Source organism: Diospyros lotus, chromosome 6 (assembly GCF_014633365.1).
Source record: "Diospyros lotus cultivar Yz01 chromosome 6, ASM1463336v1, whole genome shotgun sequence".
NCBI classification, from domain to species: Eukaryota; Viridiplantae; Streptophyta; class Magnoliopsida; order Ericales; family Ebenaceae; genus Diospyros; species Diospyros lotus.
This window is the reverse complement of record NC_068343.1, coordinates 5,177,808-5,198,008: the sequence shown is the minus strand read 5'-3', so window position 1 is coordinate 5,198,008 and position 20,201 is coordinate 5,177,808. Positions and strand designations below refer to the sequence as shown.

The following is a 20,201-nucleotide window of genomic DNA, read 5'->3' as shown; positions in this document are numbered from 1 at the left end:
TCTTTCTCAAAAGTCACCTCAATCTTATTAAAATCGAAGCTGATTGGGCTTTCCCCCTTCATCAATTCCACACCAAGCACCACATCACAACCTCCTAACTTGAGTAACCTCAAGTTAGTCGTGAAATCCTCTCCATTCATCTCCGAACAAAACCCCTTCCACGATGAATGACTTAGAACCTTGCTACCATTAGCTATAGTTACTGATAGTGGGCGAGAGTTAGTGATCTCACACCCTAGCTTCCTTGCCATAGCTTCATCCAAGAAGTTGTGGGTACTCCCACTATCAATGAGTACCATTAAGGGGCAATTATTGGCTTTTCCTTCCACCTTAATAATCTTGCTGTTGGCCACCCCTTTTAATGCATGCAAGGAGATCTCTCCTCTATCCTCCCTTCAATCTTTGAAGGTTCCCCTTCTTCCTCTTCTTCTCCTTCTAGTAGTAGTAATTGTCTTTTGCACCTATGCCCTTGAAAGTACTTGTCTCTATACCTATAACACAGCTTAACCTGACGTCTTTGTTCCATCAACTTCCCTCTAGTTGTAGGAATAGGAATAGGGGTTGTAGAGGGTAATGCCAGGACACCCTTGCTACTGTGCCCCATATCTCTTCCCACTACTCTGTTTCTGACCTGCCAGCCGCCAGTGATCACTTCTTTCACTTGACCCTTTTGCTTCTTCATCAAAGCTTCGATGGTCATTTCTTGTAGCCTTGCACTCTCAGTTGCTTGCTTAACTGTTCGAGGCTACATCATTTTCACCATTGGCCTCACTTCATCCCTTAGGCCACTAATAAAACTCGACACAAAATACTCCTAAGATAAATGGGGGTTATGTATCATCATTAGAGACCTTAGCTCTTCGAACTTGAGCTGGTAGGCTTGCACTGTTCCTTCTTGTTTGAGCTTATTAAACTCCTTGATTACATCCCTCATGTTCCTATCCCCAAATCTCTCACAGAGATCATGAGCAAATACATTCCAGGGGCTTCCTTCCTTCACTGTAATCCACCCTTGAAACCAAGCGTTTCTCATATCATTCAAGTAAGCAAAAATACATTCAGCACAAATATGGCCCAAGAATCACTCAATACCCACACCGAAACCAATCACAATACATTCACATTAACAGAAAGTAAAAATTGACAGAATTTAAAAGAGAATAGATATGCAAACCACAATGCAGTACACCCGATTTACCCTGGTTTATGCCATAGAAATGGCACTACATCTAGCACTCCAACGAAAAGAACAATCCACTGAGAACTTTTAGAAATTAGTACAAGAATCCCTCACCTCACTCTCCTCTTATCTCTCGAATACAATACTCACATGAAGAGACTCCAAGAACTATTCTATATCACAACTCTCTCTCTTTTCTCACTGCACTCAAAATAAGAGAATAGAATGACAAATGATTGATGATCCCTTCTGGCCTTCTTGCCCTTATATTTATAAACTAAAGAGGCAGACCTTCCTAGGGGAAATAACTGACTAATACAAAGTCTAAAATACCCCTACGAATTACAGTTAATTACAGATAAACCCTACATCCTAACTACCATCCGATCACCCTCATTCTATCTGCTGATTTCTTCTAGACTTCCAGCACAATAACTCGGGCAAAACATCAACATCCAGTTTTGGCACAAGAAAGCTCGGTTGATTGCGATTAGCTTGAGCTTCTGGCCTCCTCTCCAGTGTATTATCCCCTATAATTTTTGGCTCCAACTCAAACTCTGATGATCCTACTGGTCGATGCTCCATTCCTATTCTGGGAAGGATTGGCTCTGACCTCTCCCTAGGAGGAAATTCAGCTGAGAGTCTTACCGGTTGCTGGGATGCAAACATCCTCATGAATTGATGCATCTACTCCATCACCTGTTCTTGTAACAGAGTCCCCTTTTCCGAGTTCTCCTTTCGCCACTTTTCCATCGCTTTGTTAATCCGATTCTCCACCCCTATTTTGATAGAGGATTCCAGGGTCCCTATCCTAGTTTGCATCTCTGCCATCGCTGTAGTGACCTGCTGCAGCTGGGACTCCATTTGTTTCATCCTTGTTCCATCGACCATGGTGATGAATTTTCAAGGATCTGATTGTCACCCAAGAGCATTGCTTTGATATCAAATTGTCAGCTCCCTAAGGATCTAACTAGTAATTCTCGATCAATAGAAGGATCGAGAGGGAAAGAGGGAGGAAGAGAGAGAATTTAGGGAGAGAAGATAGAAATAAGGGAGGAAGAGAGAAAAGAGAGAGATAGAGTGTGGAAAATAAAGAAGAATTCGAAAGAGGACTACTGTGAAGACTCCTAAATTATAGGAGATAAGATTTATAAAGATAAGATTATCTAGTTCTAATTATTCTCCTAAATTTTAGAGATAGATTATTTGTATTTTAGATAGCATAAATATCTTGTAAAGTAGATTAGATTAGACGCCTACATCATGTAGATGTCTTGTGTATATATCATTTCCAAGGGAAATAGCATAACTATTATTCTCCCTGAAATTGATTTTCTGCATGGTATCAGAGCAGAATTCTCTTCTCCTTTCTCCCTGTAAGTCCTAGCCAATTTTCGCCGATTCACTAAGGCGTTTTTGTCTGATTTGTCCCCTTTCATAGCCGCCGGACTTGATTAACTTGTGTCATGGTCGGAGCGAGCAACCAACCCGTTGAGATTGTCCCTTTCCAAACCACCAATTTTGTGAACATGGACAACAACAGTCCATTTGCAATCATCGATCATAAACTGAATGGCCAGAATTTCATTCAATGGTCACAATCTATTATGATGTTCATATGTGGAAAAGGGAAGGATGATTACCTCACCGGAGCAGTCAGCAAATCGAAGGAGGATGAAACACAGCACTGGATTTGGAAGGCTAAAAACAACATGGTGATGTCTTGGCTGATTAACTCGATGAACAATGAGATAGGTGAGAATTTCTTGTTATACAATACAACCTAAGAAATTTGGGAGGCTGTTAAGGAAGTCTACTCCCACGTTGAGAATACTTCCGAGTTGTTTGAGATAGAAAGTGTTCTCAATGATTTAAGGCAAGGTGAGTCCCAAGTCACTCAATATTTCAATTCTTTGAATAAGTTTTGGCTTCAATTGGATAAGTGTGATACTATCAAATGGAAGTGCACTGAAGATTCAGCTAAATACAAGGAAATAGTGGAGAAAAAGCGGCTGTATAAGTTCTTGATTGGTTTAAATAAAAACCTAGATGGTGTGAGAGGTAGGATTCTTGGCACAAAACCTCTACCAAGCCTCAGGGAGGCGTTTACTGAGGTTCGTAGAGAAGAAAGTAGGTTGAAACTAATGTTGAAGCCCTCAAACTCAGGCCTGGAACATTTTGCCCTATTTACCTGAGGAGGCAGCCTATCAAATCCCAGGCAGAAGAAGGGTCGTCCTTGGTGTGATCATTGCCACAAGTCTGGTCACACAAAGGATACATGCTGGGATATCCATGGCAAGCCCTTGGATTGGAAACTAGCACATGAAAGGAGGAGTAAGGGTAATTTTACAGCAACCGAATAGACCACTCCTGCCTCAAACTCAAGCTTTTTTAGCAAAGAGTAGATGGAGTGGCTGCAGCATAATTTTGGAAAAACACAAGTACAAGTTTCTACAGTGCAACAGGTTCTATAGCCCACAAAGGTAACCCTCTACATGCTTTTATTGCTAAAAGTAAGCTATCTATCCTATGGATTGTTAACTCAGGAGCTTCCGATCACATGACTAGTAATGGTGGACTCTTAACAAATATTCAGCCATGTGATAAAGAGTGAAAGGTAAGGATTGCTGACGGATCATTAGCAAAAGTAGCAGGTATTGGATCAACTGTTTTATCCACTGGTTTGACACTAAAAGATGTCTTATTTGTGCCTAATCTGGACTGCAACCTTTTATCCGTTAGTAAGCTCACTATTGATATGGAGTGTTTTGCAAAATTCTCTAAAGATGTATGTGAATTTCAGAATCGGATTTCGGGGAAGATGATTGGTAGTGCTGAGGCATGTTCGAGACTCTACATTCTTCAAGGGACTAATTCCAGAAAAACTGAAGTAAAATCCAGCTATTGTCATTCCACTTCACCTCTTTGTTTCTCTAGTTTTCATTCCAATAATAGTGCAATTATGTTGTGGCACTATAGATTAGGACATCCAAACTTTGCTTATCTTTAGAAATTGTTTCCTCATTTGTTCAAGAATTCAGATTTACACATGTTTCAATGTTAAATTTGTCAATATTCTAAGCATGTTCAGACTCATTATCCTAGTCTCAAGTATATTCTATCCTATCCGTTTTCCTTGATTCATAGTGATGTGTTGGGGCCTTCTATAGTCAAAAATGTTACTGGGGCTTGTTAGTTTATTTCTTTCATTGATGACCATACTCGTCTTACTTGGGTCTTTCTCATGAAACAGAAATCTGAAGTTGGCCACATTTTTCAAACCTTCCATACCATGGTGAAAAGGCAATTCAATGCTAACATTCAAGTTCTAGGAACAGATAATGCTAAAGAATATTTTAATTCAATTCTAGGCACTTATCTATCACAAGGCATCATTCATCAAAGTTCTTGTGTTGATACACTCCAACAAAACGGGGTTGTAGAACGCAAGAATAGACACCTATTGGAAGTGGCCTGATCCTTATTATTTTCTGCTCATACTCCTAAACATTTTTGGGGTGAAGCTATTCTTACGGTTACCTATCTTATTAATAGAATGCCCTCACACATCCTCAAATTTCAAACTCCTAGTCAGTTTTTTCTTGCCTTTTTTCCTCACACCCGGGGTGCTTTCTCACATTTCTCTGAAGATTTTTGGCTGCACCTCATTTGTTCATATTCACTCTCAATTTCGGAGTAAACTTCAAAATCCATCAAGTGTATATTCCTTGGCTATTCTCCACACCAACGAGGTTACAAATGCTATTGTCTAGCCTTAAGCATTTTTTCACATCCATGGATGTAACCTTTTTTGAAACACAATCTTATTATCCCAAAACTGATATTCAGGGGGAGAATACACCAAACAATCCTGAAGAATATCAGTTTTGGGATTCTCTTTGGGATCCTCAGCCTAACCACCAACAACAACCAGAACCTAAAATTTCCTTATCTAACCAACAACAGTAGCCTGAAAATCAGCCACTGCCACCTGTAAACCCTATAAATCCGTCTCCCTCTCCTCATGAACTTCAAGTTTATTCTAGGAAAAGGTCTAAACAGAAAGAATGTGGGGAATCGACATGTCTGGAGGTTGACAAAAATTCTGATCTGGATCCGGAACTGTTGGAAAAAGGGAAGACTATACCTGGTGGACAAAATTCTGAAATTTCAGAAAATTCAGCCTTAGATGAGAATTTACATTGGCCTATAGCATTGAGAAAGGGAGTACAATCATGCACTCAACACCCCATTCACAACTACATTTCCTACAAATGTCTCTCACCTAATTTCAATGTTTTTATATCAAATATCAGTAAGGTGTAGGTTCTTAGAATAGTTTAGGAGGCTTTTCAACATCGTAAGTGGAAGGAGACAGTTCTTGAGGAAATGAAGGCTTTGAAGAGGAATGGGACTTGGGTAATTATTGAATTACCTCCTGGAAAACATCCTGTAGGCTGCAAGTGGGTATTTACAATTAAATATTGAGAAGATGGAGAAATTGACAGGTATAATGCTCGTCTAGTGGCAAAAGGATTCACTCAATCTTATGGTATAGATTACCAAGAGACTTTTGCTCCAGTAGCAAAATTGAATACTATTAGAGTCTTACTATCTCTAGCTGTGAACCTGGATTGACCACTCTACCAATTGGATGTGAAGAATGCCTTTTTAAATGGAGACCTCGAAGAAGAGGTATATATGGAAATCCCTCATGGATTTGAAACTAATCTCACAAGGAACAAGGTATGCAAACTAAGGAGATCACTGTATGGGCTCAAACAGTCTCCTAGAGCCTGGTTCTAGAAATTTTCAAAGGCAGTCAAGAAATATGGATATGTTTAATGTCAGGCAGACTACACCTTATTCATCAAAAATTCCTTGGGAGGTAAAATATTCATATTTATTGTATATGTTGATGATATAATTATTATAGGAGACAATCTTTCTGAAATGAAGAAACTTAAAGAAGTGTTGGCAAAAGAATTTGAAATCAAGGATCTTGGAAGCCTAAGGTATTTCTTAGGTATGGAAGTTGCAAGGTCCAAAGAAGGAATATCAGTTTCTCAACGAAAGTATATCCTAGATCTTCTTATTGAAACAAGAATGTTGTGATGCAAACCAGCTGATACACTAATGGAAACTACTTTAAAGCTGGATGTGGGCGAAGAAAGTGCTTCAGTGGACAAAGGAAGATATCAAAGATTAGTGGGAAAACTCATATACTTGTCTCATACAAGATCGGATATAGGCTTTCTTGTGAGTGTGGTAAGCCAATTCATGAATGATCCTAGAGAAGGACATTTGGAAGCTGTATATCGGATTCTGAGATATCTTAAGATAACACCAGGCAAATAGCTAATGTTTAGGAAAACTGCTAACCGAGGGGTGAAGATTTACAGTGATGTTGATTGGGCATGATCAGGATCAATTTGTGATAGAAGGTCAACCTCCGGATATTGCTCATTTGTTTGGGGAAATTTAGTTACTTAGCACAGTAAGAAGTAATCTGTGGTATCTAGGAGCAACGCAGAGGCTGAATTTATGGCTATGGCCCATGGGTTTTGTGGGGCTATATGGCTAAAACGATTGCTACAGGAGTTATAGGTATCTATGGCACAACCAATACAAATATTATGTGACAACCAATCGGCTATCAGTATTGCCAAAAACCCAATCCACCATGATCGGACAAAATATGTCGAAATTGACAGGCATTTCATTAAAGAGAAGTTAGAAGGAGGAGTTTTTCAGCTGAACTATACTTCTACAAATAGCCAAGTTGCAGATTTTCTAACTAAGCCACTACCAAGAAGAGTGTTTGATGAGCTAAGTACCAAGCTTGGCCTGAATAATATATTTAGCCCAGCTTGAGGGGGGGTGTGGAAGATAAAGAAGAATTCAAAAGAGAACTATTGTGAAGACTCCTAAATTATAGGAGAAAAGATTTATAAAGATAAGATTATCTAGTTCTAATTATTCTCCTAAATTTTAGAGATAGATTATTTGTATTTTAGATAGCTTAAATATCTTGTAAAGTAGATTAGATTAGACTCCTACATCATGTAGATGTCTTGTGTATATATTGATATTATATCCAGGGGAAATAACATAACTATTATTCTCCCTAGAATTGATTTTCTGCATAGAGAAATCAAAATTCTCATGAAATTTCATATATCCTCCGTGGGAAGGGATCAGCTATATTTATAGCTAATCCTAACCTCCCCTATGCGCGGGTAATCGCCTATATGTGCTGGGAATGTACAAGCTATCAATACAACAACAAACTTAGTACTACCCTGCACAACATATTTTGCTAACATACTACTTTCCCCCTTCTATTACATTCTAATTAAGGTATCTCCCCCCTGCTTTGTTAGTACATGACATTGTAGAACATATAGTTCCCATCTTATTCAAAGTCACTAAGATTCCCCAACATAACACTTGTTTCTCCACCTTCATTGAGTTACTTTGAGAAATATGCTTCCATTCTCATTGATTGCCCCTGATTTACCAATATGTTTTACTAGTAACTTTGAGAAATAACCTTTCGTCTCTCATTGATCACCCGCTCATTTATTAGTACCTTTTGATTTCCCCTTTTATGCTTTTCACTTGGCTAACTCTTTTATTTTTCTTACTCTTTCTTTAGCTAGTTTATATATATTTCTTTCCCACTCTTTTGTGTTAAGTTATTGGTATAAAATTTCAAAAGACTTGACTTTGCTTCACTACCTGCCTTCTTTACTTTCTTTATTGTCAAAGTATAGCTTTTCAAATTTTCTTCATTAAGGCATTTATGTTTAAGTCTTGTAGCAAGTTCTCATGGTTTTGATTTTTTCTTGTACCTTTTCATTCCACCACCAAGACTCTTTTTGTTTGGAGTAGAACAGTTTTTCCTGTATTTTAAATAGTATTAGCCATCTCAATTCTTGTGACTCTTGATGCTTTGATCTAACAAATTTTATGTTGGCTGTTAGCTACCTAACACAACCCTTCTCCTTTATCTGGGCTTTGGAATTGATGGTAAATAAGACGAACACCTTCAACACTAGAAGTGTTGAGGACATTACTCAGTCTATAAGCACAGTTGTGCTCTTCTATCTAAAACACAAAAATATTTTCTCTATGGATAGTGACTTTTTTGTTATTAAATATGTAATTGCATTATTTCAGATTTAATTGTTAAATTTTGTTTATTTAAATTATGCTCTTGACAAGGGTGATAGCTTTTATATTCCTATAATGTTATTTTGCATTACAATTTTTTTATTATATTTTTACATAATTTTAAAATATATATTGTTATTTTTTAATTGATATTGGTTCGTTCTGTATTGATACCATACCTACTTTGTCTGGTTCGGTACTGACAACTTTGTTAGTATCAATAATAATAAGGTTGCTCTTTTCTGACTGGAATATCATGAATTTGAGTGGTGGAAACAACCTCTTTGTGAAGCAAGGGTATGGTTGCATATCAAAATGACTCCTTATCAACCTTCTCAAAGCAGGGAGCCTTGTGCACTTGAGATGCTCTTTATTCTTGCACTATTCCTTGCTTGTATGCGTCGTACTTCTATTATTTTCACTGATACAGGTTGATAGTTCAGATATCTGGAAACTTTGGTGTTGCAAAAGATGCTCTAGCAGAAATTGCGTCAAGGCTAAGAACAAGATATCTGAGGGATGCTAATGCTGTAGTAGACCCTGCTCCAGCCGGACCACTTAGGGGATATGGTCCTGCAGGAAGTTTTCCTGGTGGAGGGCCGCATCCACCTGGCCCCGTAAGAGCTGGGAGCCCCAGTGGATATGAATTTGCAAAGGTATATTCTACTAAAATCTTTTTTTTTTTTTTTTGTATCCATCTATATCCACCCCCAAAGTCCATTATCAAGTATTATGATAAGATATATTGTTGCATAGGAAAAGTATTCTGATTTCTTGTGGGAATTGGCTTTGCCTGTGCAACTGTTGTGAGTTGTGACTGATACTGCATATAGTCTTCGTGATTCCATTTAATACTTCTCTGTGGTGGTTATTTCTGAGTTTATATGTATATAATGCTATCTCTCCCTTCCTTTTGATAATAGCCCCATATAAGGCCCCTTAAGGTGTCTTTGCTGTTAATATATTTTTATTTATAAAAAAAAGTAGCATAAAATGAGTAATTATGCATTAAAGGTGGATAAACTTGTACACAGGTTAAGGTTGTAGGTCGTAAATCAAATTCATTAGCTTGTAATTTTTTAAGAAGAAAAATAGGAGAAGGGGTCCTGGTCTGTAGAGTTAAGGTCTTTCAGACACTTAAAACACTATGTTGTTGAATGCTGTTGCTAAGGATTAATATAAATTTGTGTTTTTGTGGGCATAATGTTGACCTGCCATTTGATGGTGCAGCCCTTGATACCATTATATTTGTCACTTTACGGTGCTTTACAGTGGCTTGCCAGGATATAGCTCTCTAGGCATTTCTCATCAACCCAATTAAGAGGGAAAGGAATGATCAGTTCATCGCAGAAGGCTAGCAGCCAAACCTTATTGTGTGTTTTTTATAATGCATCATAATTTTTTTTTTTTGTACTTGTTTTTTCTATTTGTAAATTGTAATTGAATTACTTGACTGTTGAATACATACTCAAAGCACAAATTGCTTTATATTTGTAAACAATTTATGTAGGTTTGTGTAGTTCCTTCTGTTCTACATGATTTTCTACTTCTTTTTCTTCATTTTTTTATTTATTTATGATTTTCTTTATACAGTTGATATGTTTACTATATTGTACAAAATTTCAAGGCTGTGGTCCCTCTTCTTTTAAGATCTTATGATCTGATCTTGAAGACTGCCCCACTGATCCTAGACAGCCATACATGCCACCCTTTTCAAGAAAAAAAAGAACTGCTGGTTACTTGTTCTTTTCAATTTCTATCTATCCCTGTCTAATCTGTGACTTCTGCATTGGTGCTCCTGATCATGCTTAGCACAATGTTTTAGGCAAAAAATCATGGTTATATGGATGATATCAGTTGTAAAATGTTATTTCTTCAACTAAATAGTCTCCCATCCCTCTGGCAGGGGAAAATAACTTCCTAAAACAACAAAAACAGAGGCAAAAGAGGAAAAGGAAAAGTAAGCTTGAAAAAGAATTGTATTTGATCAACACTTACTGTAGAATGGGACTATCAATAAACATTAATTTACCTGATTTGTCTGAGAACTACTCATTTGAGCAACCTGATTTTGATGGGTGTCGGGCTGATTCTTTGGTGGACTCTACCCCTGTATTCTTGACCTTTCTGGAAAGGATTATCAACCTTAGATTGTGGGTGGAGAACAAATGCTTTTCTTGTTGGCTTTTGTTGGTTCTTTGCCTTCCTTCCATCAAGGATTTCCACTTGGGCCCTCCATTGTGCAACCAAGGGTAGGTCAAATAATACCACTATGTTATGACCCCGAGGGTATTATTGAAAATTTTGTAATAATAGTAGCCACATGGCCACTTGTGTAAGTAGTTGTAGACGCTCCTCACGGTTATGATCATACCATGGGAAAGGCCTATATAAGGCCAAGTGTTAGAAGATGAGAGTTATCTGATTGAATGATAATCTCTTTCCCTCTTAATTCACTCACTCACTCTCTCTCCCAACTTCTAAACTCACTGTGAATTCAAGTCTCTTTCCAAAGACTTGACAACTAGTATTAGAACCAGTCATCTGGCTGTGGTTCTGGGCATAGGAGGTTGTGTATTCGGTGGAATCAAGGCTGAGCAATTGGAGATCCGAATGACAGAAGGAACTCGATTGAAGCAATTGGAGAATCACATGGAAGCGATGGAGTATGGAATGACTCAAACGTAGGAAGCAGTGTTGCAGAGTAGAGAAGAGATCAGGGTGATCCGAGAGGAATTAAGGGAGGATATGGCGGTGTCCTGAGAAGGAGTTCAAAGAGAATTAGTCAGGCAGAGGGAGACGTTAGATCAATTCGAGTAGGGGATAGGCAGTATGGTCAGCATGTTGTTCGCACTACCTTAATTTCGGTTGCCGTTGAAATTTCCTCCTCAGTCGATCCTTGAAGCTAGCATGGCGGGATAAGGAATTCTCCCTCGACCCCAAGGAGTGGCAGAAATGGGGAATTCATCGTATGATGATACTGCAGAACCGATAAGGGAATTCAACTCTCCTCGATCTCATCAAGGCTCTGTGGCAAGATTGAAGATCTCTCTATTCGAAGGATCCAAGCCTAGGTGGTGGATTCGGAGGTGTGAGAGGTTCTTCTAGTTTTACCAAATAACTAAGAATCAGAGGATCAACAACCTTGCCACAACCTATCTAAATGATATGGTTGATGCTTGGTTCCAAGGGTGGTATAGATCAAGGGGAATGGATGCTAGATGGATTGATTTTACGGAGGACCTGTGCAAATGTTTTGGGGAACAAAATATGACAGATGTGATAGAGGAGTTTAATAAACTCAAATAGGAAGGGTCAGTGATCGAGTACCAGGAGAAGTTTGAGGAGTTAGGAGCATTGATGTGGAATGCTTAACCAACCCTCACTGACCAATACTTTGTATTTAGCTTCATTAGTGGCCTCGAGGATGAGTTGAGGTCTTATGGTAAAAATGATGATGCCTACGATTGTTAGGTAGGCGACATAAAAGGTTAGGTTGCAAGAATTGACACTGGAGGCGATATTCAAAAGGAATCGAGTGGCTGCCAAGCCAATACCAACCCACAATTACCTTACAGGAGGGAATAATAGGGCATTAGTGGTTAGAGGGCCATCTGGGGGACCTAAAGTTAACCCTCTACCTCTCAAGTCCACAACTATGGAGCAGAGGTGACTTATGGGATTGTGTTTCAAGTGCAGGGAGAAGTATAATGCAAGGCATCAATTAGGGGTGTTCGCGGTTCGGTTTGGCCGGTTTTGAGCTGGTTTAATGCGTCGAACCGCAAGCTCGGTTTTCTACCAAATTAAATCGAGCGGTTTGATTTGGTGCGGAAAACCGAACCGAACTGCACTGCATTTTGCGGTTCGGTTTTCGCGGTTTCAAAACTTTTGAGGCCAGTCCCAGAAATTCTAAGGAAACATCAAATTGATCTGCTAGCAAACGCAGCACAAACACATCCCCAAGGACCCTAACAAGCTAGTACAGTACAAGACGAAATCGTCGCTGAAGTGAGTCCATTGCTTGAGTACCAAAAACTTGCACTAAAAAATAATCAATAGAAAGTGAGAGAGAGAGAGCATACCAGCGATCGGCGATTGACGATCGGAATGGGAGGGCGAATAAAATGGGGTGACAGGTGTTGGACTGCTGCGAGCCTGCGACGACGTGGGGGCCGCCGGCGTGAGGTACTGGCTGCTGCGAGCTTGCGACGGCATGGGGGCCGTCGGTGGGTTGGTGTCGATCGACGATCATCCGAGGGAAAGGGGAGAGAAAGAGGGTGCAGTGCGGTGGGCGTGGGTGGGTGCAGTATCAGTTCAAGCAATAGGGTTAGGGTTTGGTTGGGGGGAAAGGGGATAGGACAAGGAGAGGAAGAGCCGAGAGGGTCCGCTGCCCCTTTTTGGTTTTTATATTTATAATATATAAAATATATATTTATTAAATTATATATTATATGTCCGCTGCCCCTTTTGGAATCGTTGGTTTGCCAAACCGCGAACCGTGCGGTTTGGCAGTTTTCCAAACCAAACCGGACCGCCAGTTCAAAAAAATCGATCGGTTTGGTTCGGTCGGAAATCGCGGTGCAGCGGTTGTTTTGAATAGTCCTAGCATCAGTGTAGGAGGCAATTTCTGAACATGGAAGGGGAGGAGTACAAGGCTGCCGGATTGGAGGAGGAGGAGAAGCAAGAGGTAGCAGGTCCCATTTTGGAGGAAGAATCAGAGCATGGGGACGAAGAAATTTCCTTTCATGCTTTGAAGGAGGGACCTACTGGTCAGATCATTAAAGTGTAAGGGCAGTTGGGACAGAAGAAGTTGTTAGTATTGATTGATAGTGGCAGCACCCACAGTTTCCAGAATGAAGCTATTGCCATGGAATTCATAAATGTTAAAGGCGTGCTTAGGCACAAGGCGCCTTAAGGGGCTAGTTCTGCGCCTTGACTAGGCTGAGGCAACGTGTTTTTCGGGAGGCCCTCGCCTTACACGGTGAGGCGTCGGGGCGTGAGGCACGCCTCATGAAACCTAGGTTTTATTTAAAACCTAGGTTTTGCATGTACTCCCATCTTCTCCCTCTCCTTCCGACTTCAAGCCAATTGTCGGAAACACCTTGGGAGCCACCAGAAACACCCTCCTCAAGCTGTCCAGCGGCTGGAAACTCCCATCTTCTCCAGTGCCAGCCGCTGATTGGCCCAATCTTCCTCTCCTCATTGCTGTCAAGCTACGCCCGCCTCTCTTTGTACGGTTGTTTTCTTGTTGATTGGAGAATTTTGTGGAAGTTGAAACTGTGTAGCAGCAGCTTAGTCAATGTTGTCGACAACTTCCAAAATTGACCCGACATGGAATTACTTTGAAGCTGATCCTAATGACAAAAATACCACCACATGTAAATTTTGTTGTAAAGTAACAAAGGTGACATATTTTGGACGAAACAACATCTTGTGGGTGGTTTTAGGAATACTAAAGCTTGTTTAAAATATCTTCCATCAGTAAAACAAGAGATTGAATAGTACATGCAAAAGAAGAAGAATGACATGGATGAGCGAAATATGGCATCGTTAGATGATGATTTTCAATTTGGTGAAGGGTATGATGATGATGAGTCGCCACAAAGTAGAAAAAGACCCAATGTATCTATCAAAAGTGGAAGCGATACGGGTAGTGTTGGTAGTGTTAAAGGGCTAACACAAAAGGATCCATTTGATGTTTTTCTTAAAGACTCATAAGTTACTGTGTTGAAAAGTAAGAGCAAAGGAAGGCAAACAAGGTTGGGTGAGAATGATTTTGCAAAAAAGGAGTTAAGAGCTCGAGTTTGTAGAAGCTTTGCACAATAGATGTATGATGTAGGCATTCCATTTAATGCAGTGACATATGGCAGTTTTAAAGTCTTTATAGAAGCAGTTGGTCAGTATGGTCCGGGTGTGAAGTCGCCTAGTTACCATGAAGTCAGGGTTCTCTTTCTCAAACAAGAGGTGGAAACCACTCGTACAGTGATGAAAGATCATGAAGAGGCGTGGGCCAAATATGGATGTTCCATTTTGTTAGATGGCTGGAAAGACAAGATGTAAAGGACATTGATTCACTTTTTAGTCAATTCTCCTAAATGAAGTATGTTTTTTGAGTCTGTTGATGGTTTCTTGCTATTCAAAGACTGGGGAAAAGATGTTTTAATTGTTAAGTAAATGTGTGGAAAAGATTGGATTAAGAAATGTGGTGCAAGTGGTCACCGATAGTGTTTCAAACAATGTTTTAGTAGGTATGAAATTTATTTTTGTAATTTGTATTATGTTTATAAATAGAACAACTTGAATATTCATTAGATATTTATTTTTTACTAATATTGTGTTAATTTCAATCTAAATAATAACAGGAAAATTTTTGGACGCAAAATATCTACATTGTTTTGGACACCATGTGCAGCACACTGCTTGGATTTAATGTTGGAAAATATTTTCAAGTTACCTAATATGAAGGAGACATTTGAGAGAGTTGTTATGGTAAATAGCTCCATCTATACTCGTTCGGGTCTAGTAAACATGTTTCGAAGGTTTATTGACAAGAAAGAGTTGTTGAGACCTGCAAAAACACGGTTTGCAACTGTCTTTATCACTTTGGATATGATGCATAGTCTGAAAAGCAACCATAGAAGGATGTTTACCTCTGAGGAGTAGATGACAAGCAAGTGGGTAAAAGAAGCGGGGGGCTAAAAAGGTTGTAGAAGTGATTTTGATGCCTTAATTTTGGAACAATGTTGTATATGCTTTAAAGGTGGCCGGTCCATTGGTGCGTGTATTGCGCTTAGTGGATGGTGAGAAGAAGCCGACTATGGGATACATATATGAGGCCATGGATAGGGCCAAAGAAGTGATTGCTAACTCTTTTAATGGGGATTGTTGAAGTTTGCCTCGAGTTTTGTCCTAGAAGATAGCAGAACCGGAAGGAGCATGAAGGAGTAGTCTTGGCTGAAGAAATTAGGCAATTAGGGGTTAAGTGTAATTAGTACATTTTGTTGGGGTTAATAGGTAATTTCCTTAAGTTAGTTAGTTGCCTAAGTGTGCCCGCCTCCTCTATAAATAAGAGGGCAAGGCGCCTGTTGAGAGAGGATCATTCTGTGAGTACTCTAGTCCTTTGTATTATGAGTGCAAGGCATTGTTCAAGAAAAGAAGACTGTCTGCGAGTCTTGGGTTCTTCTTGGGGAAACAATGTGGTGTTGTACTCGGAGTTTGTGGGCTATGAGGGCTGTGATGTATTGATCTTCTGTTTGGAAATAAAGACTGCTTGAAGGGGTGTTTGGACTGCTGGATGTAGGATTGCCAAAGGCATTCCGAACCAGGATATATCTTGCGCCTATTGTTTGGTTTGATCTTTTCAATTCTGTTATTTTCTTTTCTGTTAGTGTATGTTTTCTGTTCTTACATTTACTCTGCATTCGAGAGTGTTTGAGAGGGTTTTCTCGCGTAAGGGTGTAATCTAAGAGTCATAAGGTTAACAGGGATGAAAAGAAGTATGCACCCATTTTTTAGATTATTGATAATCGATGGGATATTCAACTTTATCGCCCCCTGCACGCTGTTAGTTGGTACTTGAATTTAGAATATTTCTACAAGATTGAACGTATAGATCTAGAGATCATGATTGGCTTATATGAATGCATTAGAAAGTTAAATCCAGATGTAAAGGTTCAAAACCAAATTGATGCTGAGCTTTCAATGTATAACAAGGCAGATGGGTTCTTTGGAAACTATATGGCTATTAGAAAGAGAGCTGAGAAATCACCAAGTATACATGTATATATTACATTATATATTTAATCATTCTAGATAATAGATAATAATTAACCCATAAATTTTATTGGACAACTGAATGGTGGGCTTTATATGGAATGTCAACACCCACATTGCAAAATTTTGCAATTAAAATTCTTAGCTTGACTTGTAGTTCATCTGGGTGTGAATGTAATTGGAGTGTGTTTGAAAATGTAAGTGCATTACATATAACACTTACAATTTTTATTACTAGTTATTTTGTTTCATGTAGCTTATTGTTAGTATGTTTTTGCATAAATTGTTGGAGCTTCATACTAAATGGAGAAATAGGCTTGATCAACTTTGTTTAAACGATTTGGTGTTTGTGAAATACAATAGAGCATTGAGGCGTCGGTATCAAATGCGTGATACCATTGACCCTATCATATTGACCCACATTGATGAAAGCAATGAATGGTTGACTAGAAAGCTTGATGAGGAGAATGATAAAGATGATGAAATTGTTTTTCTAGATGACATTGGGGATGGGTTGACATGGAGTAATGTCGCTGCGGCTGCAAGAGTTGGAGAGTCTAGTTATCGATTTAGAATTAAACAAACTCAATCACAATCGGGTTCAACTTCGGCTTCAACTTCAAAGCGGCGAGTAACTCAAGAGATTGAAGATGAGGAGGAAAGTGAGACAAAGACCGAAGATGATGAAGACTTGGAAGAGGGAGAAGAATTGGGAGAGGAAGAAGAAGATGAAGGGGTGATTGAAGAGGATGATGAAGATATTGACCTTGATGTTGATGATCTTCTTGATGATGATTGATTAAAACTTCTTTATTGATTGTGGACTTGTGTTTGTGTTTGTTTAGAACTTTGCATGATGATTGGTACTTATTTGAGTTTGAGACTTTGAGTTTGAACTTTGATGATATTTCTAGTTTAGAATTTGCATGATGAATGAATCAACTTTGATGTTGTTAGTTTAGAATTTGAAGATGATAAATCATGAATGATATGCATGTGTTATTATTGATAATTTGATAGTTTATGATTTTACAAGATTTAAAGTTTTTTTTCTTTTTCTAAAAGGTGTTCCTCGCTTCGCAAATGCGCGCCTCAAGCTCCAAAACCCTTTGCGCCTCGATGCGCTTATCGCTTTTCAGAACTATGATGGAATTGAAGTGAAAGTTAAAGGCTACAACTCCTTTCTCGGTGGTTGTGGCCAATGGGAGTAAGATTTATAGCCACAACAAGTGTGAGGGTTTCTGTTAGGAGATGCAAGGGCATGCTTTCCAAGCTAACCTGAGGGTATTGGAGTTAAGAGGCTGCGACATAGTGTTGGGGATGGATTGGATGAAAATTGTCTTCCCTCTCACTTTCGACTTCAACAAACTGGAAGTCATGGCGGAGAGGGAAAATTCAAGGCTCATTCTTAAGGGAATTATGGAGCAAGGGGAATGCAAGTGGATAAGGGTAGAAAAATTACAAAGATGGATGAAGAGTAAGGGGGTCAGATAACCCAAATGTATTTGATCCACACATTGGAGTGGCATGAAACCAGAAGGTAGGGGTACAAAGGAGGGTCTTTTATGGAGAGGCAGCTTGGCAATGCTCCAATCCACCACTAAGGCATCACTTATGGATAGCTTAAATTTATTGTTAAAAGAATTTTAAGATCTCTTTGTTGAACCTTCCCACCCCAAAGAACCTTAAGACCATTCTATATTTCTTGAACCCCACTCAGACTCCATGAACATGAGAGCATATAGATACTCCTCCCATACAAAAGGCTGAGATTGAAAAACAAGTGGCTAACATGCTCTCTTCAGCTATCATACGCCCTAACCAAAGCCCCTTTGCATCCCTTATTTTACTCGTGAAAAAGAAATATGGGTCTTGGAGGTTTTGTGTTGACTACCGTCAACTCAACTTCAATACCATCAAAAACAAATTCCTTGTACCCCTCATTGATAACCTTTTAGATGAATTACATGAGGCCAAAATCTTTTCTAAACTGGACCTAAGATTTGGATATCATCAAATTCGGATGACACCCTGTGATATACCCAAGACAACCTTCCGTACTCACCAAGGGCTGTACGAGTTTGTGGTGATGCCTTTTGGGCTCACCAATACCCCAACAACCTTTCAGGCTCTGATGAACCAAGTGTTTTAGCCTTACCTAAGGAAATTTATCCTAGTTTTCTTCGATGATATCCTTGTGTATAGCCAAGACTTCGATCAGCATTTAACCCACTTAAGAACAACATTTGAGGTCCTAAATTTTAACAAATTGTATGTTAAGCTATGCAAGTGCACATTTGCTGAAAAGGAGGTGGAGTACCCAGGCCACATAGGGGAAAGGGTGAGGACTAATCCTCATAAGGTGGCAGCTATGGTGGAGTGGCCTAGGCCACAGTCAGTAAAGGAGCTAAGGGGGTTTCTTGGTTTGATTGATTATTACTAGAGGTTTGTGCAAAACTATGTGCTCATTAGTAAGCCCCTTACAGAGCTCCTCAAGAAAGATAGCTTCCAGTGGAACCCCCAAGCAGAGGCAACATTTTGACCCTTAAGGAGGTCATGACAGTGGCCCCTGTGCTAGCCCTTCCAGTTTTTTCTAAAACATTTGTGGTGGAGCTAGTGCTTGGCTAATGTGTATAATAAGGAGCTGCTGGCATTTGGGCTTGACTCTTGAGTGTGTATGATAAGGAGCTGCTGGCAGTATTAGGGGCTATTGAGAAGTGGAGACATTACTTAGAGGCTAGTTTTTTTATAATTAAAACTGTTCACGAGAGTTTGCAATTTTTATCCCAGCAAAAATTGCACACTCAATTGTAGAGAAAATGGGTCTCAAAGTTGATGGGGTTGGATTACTCCATTGAGTACCGCAGAGGAAGGAAAATGTGGTGGCTAATGCTTTATCGAGGAAGGAAGAGATGGGACATTGCCAAGCAATTTTTGCTGTAGTACCAAAATGGGTGAAGGCAGTGGCTGAGAGTTATGATCAGACACCATGGATTAAGGACTTAATGGCACGACTGGCAATGCAACCATCCAAAACATTAGGGTACACCCTTACTAATGGGCTGGTGAGGTTCAAAGAAAGGGTGGTGGTTGGTGATGATGAAGCCTTAAGGAAAAGAATCCTAACTACCCTACACGGGTCACCAGTGGGAGGCCATTCAGGCATCCGGGCAACCTACCACAAGGTGAGACAATTATACTTTTGGCTAGGGCAGAAGAAGAAAGTAGTGGACTTTGTTTTGTCTTGTGTGATCTGTCAGAGGTGCAACCATGAGAATGTAGCCTATCCTGGGCTTCTACAACCCTTGGAAATTCTAGAGCAAGCATGAAAGGATTATCTATGGATGTTATTGAAGGTCTGCCAAAATTAAAGGGTCGGGATGTGTTTATGGCAGGCTGACTAAGTTTGCACACTTCGTTAGCCTAACCCATCCCTTTACAGGAGGTAGCAAGGGTATTTATGGACGTAGTGGTGAGGCTCCACGGGGTGCCAAACTCCATTGTCTCGGATAGAGACAAGATCTTCACAAGTATTTTCTGGCAAGAGTTGTTTAAGGGCTTTGTGATGTTTTGCATTGAGAATTAAGGATCTAGAGGGAAGAGATAGAGAGATCCTGCATGCGGTGTGCCATTAGTGGCAGTTTGGTGTTTTAACGGTGACTGCTAGTTGAGGGTATTTTAGGTATTGTCATATTTTTTTAATTCCCTTGATGTAACCGCCCTATTGCCTATATATATAGAGGGCTCGAGTTAGCGCTTAGGCATCATTCATTATTCAGAAATTTTTCTGTTGTAAACGATTAGAGTGCTTTGTGTTGAGAGGAAAGGCTTTGTGTCAAGAAAAGTCCTTTGTAATCTCAAGAGAGAATAGTGTACTCGTGTTCGAGAGGAAGTGTGGGAACTCTTGTATCTGATTTCATTCATAGTGGATTGCTCTAAGTACTACTGGATGTAGGACTGATTTTAACCAGTTCGAACCAAGATAAACTCTCAATGTCTTTCATATGGTTTGATTGTTCTATCTTTGTCTCTTGTCATTTCTTTAATTCCTGTTTTTGTTGTATATTTGATT

The 20,201-nt window shown here is 39.5% G+C and overlaps 1 protein-coding gene across 2 annotated transcripts in view; it reads left to right on the top strand.

Moving 5' to 3' along the window:
- Positions 1-20,201, top strand: part of LOC127803512 (KH domain-containing protein HEN4-like) — a 39,228-nt gene that overhangs the window by 10,800 nt on the left and 8,227 nt on the right. For both annotated transcript variants that reach the window (XM_052339772.1, XM_052339773.1), the window contains exon 5: positions 8,800-9,012. In XM_052339772.1, the coding sequence (XP_052195732.1) occupies positions 8,800-9,012 (213 nt within the window). The remainder of the gene's footprint in view (positions 1-8,799; positions 9,013-20,201) is intronic.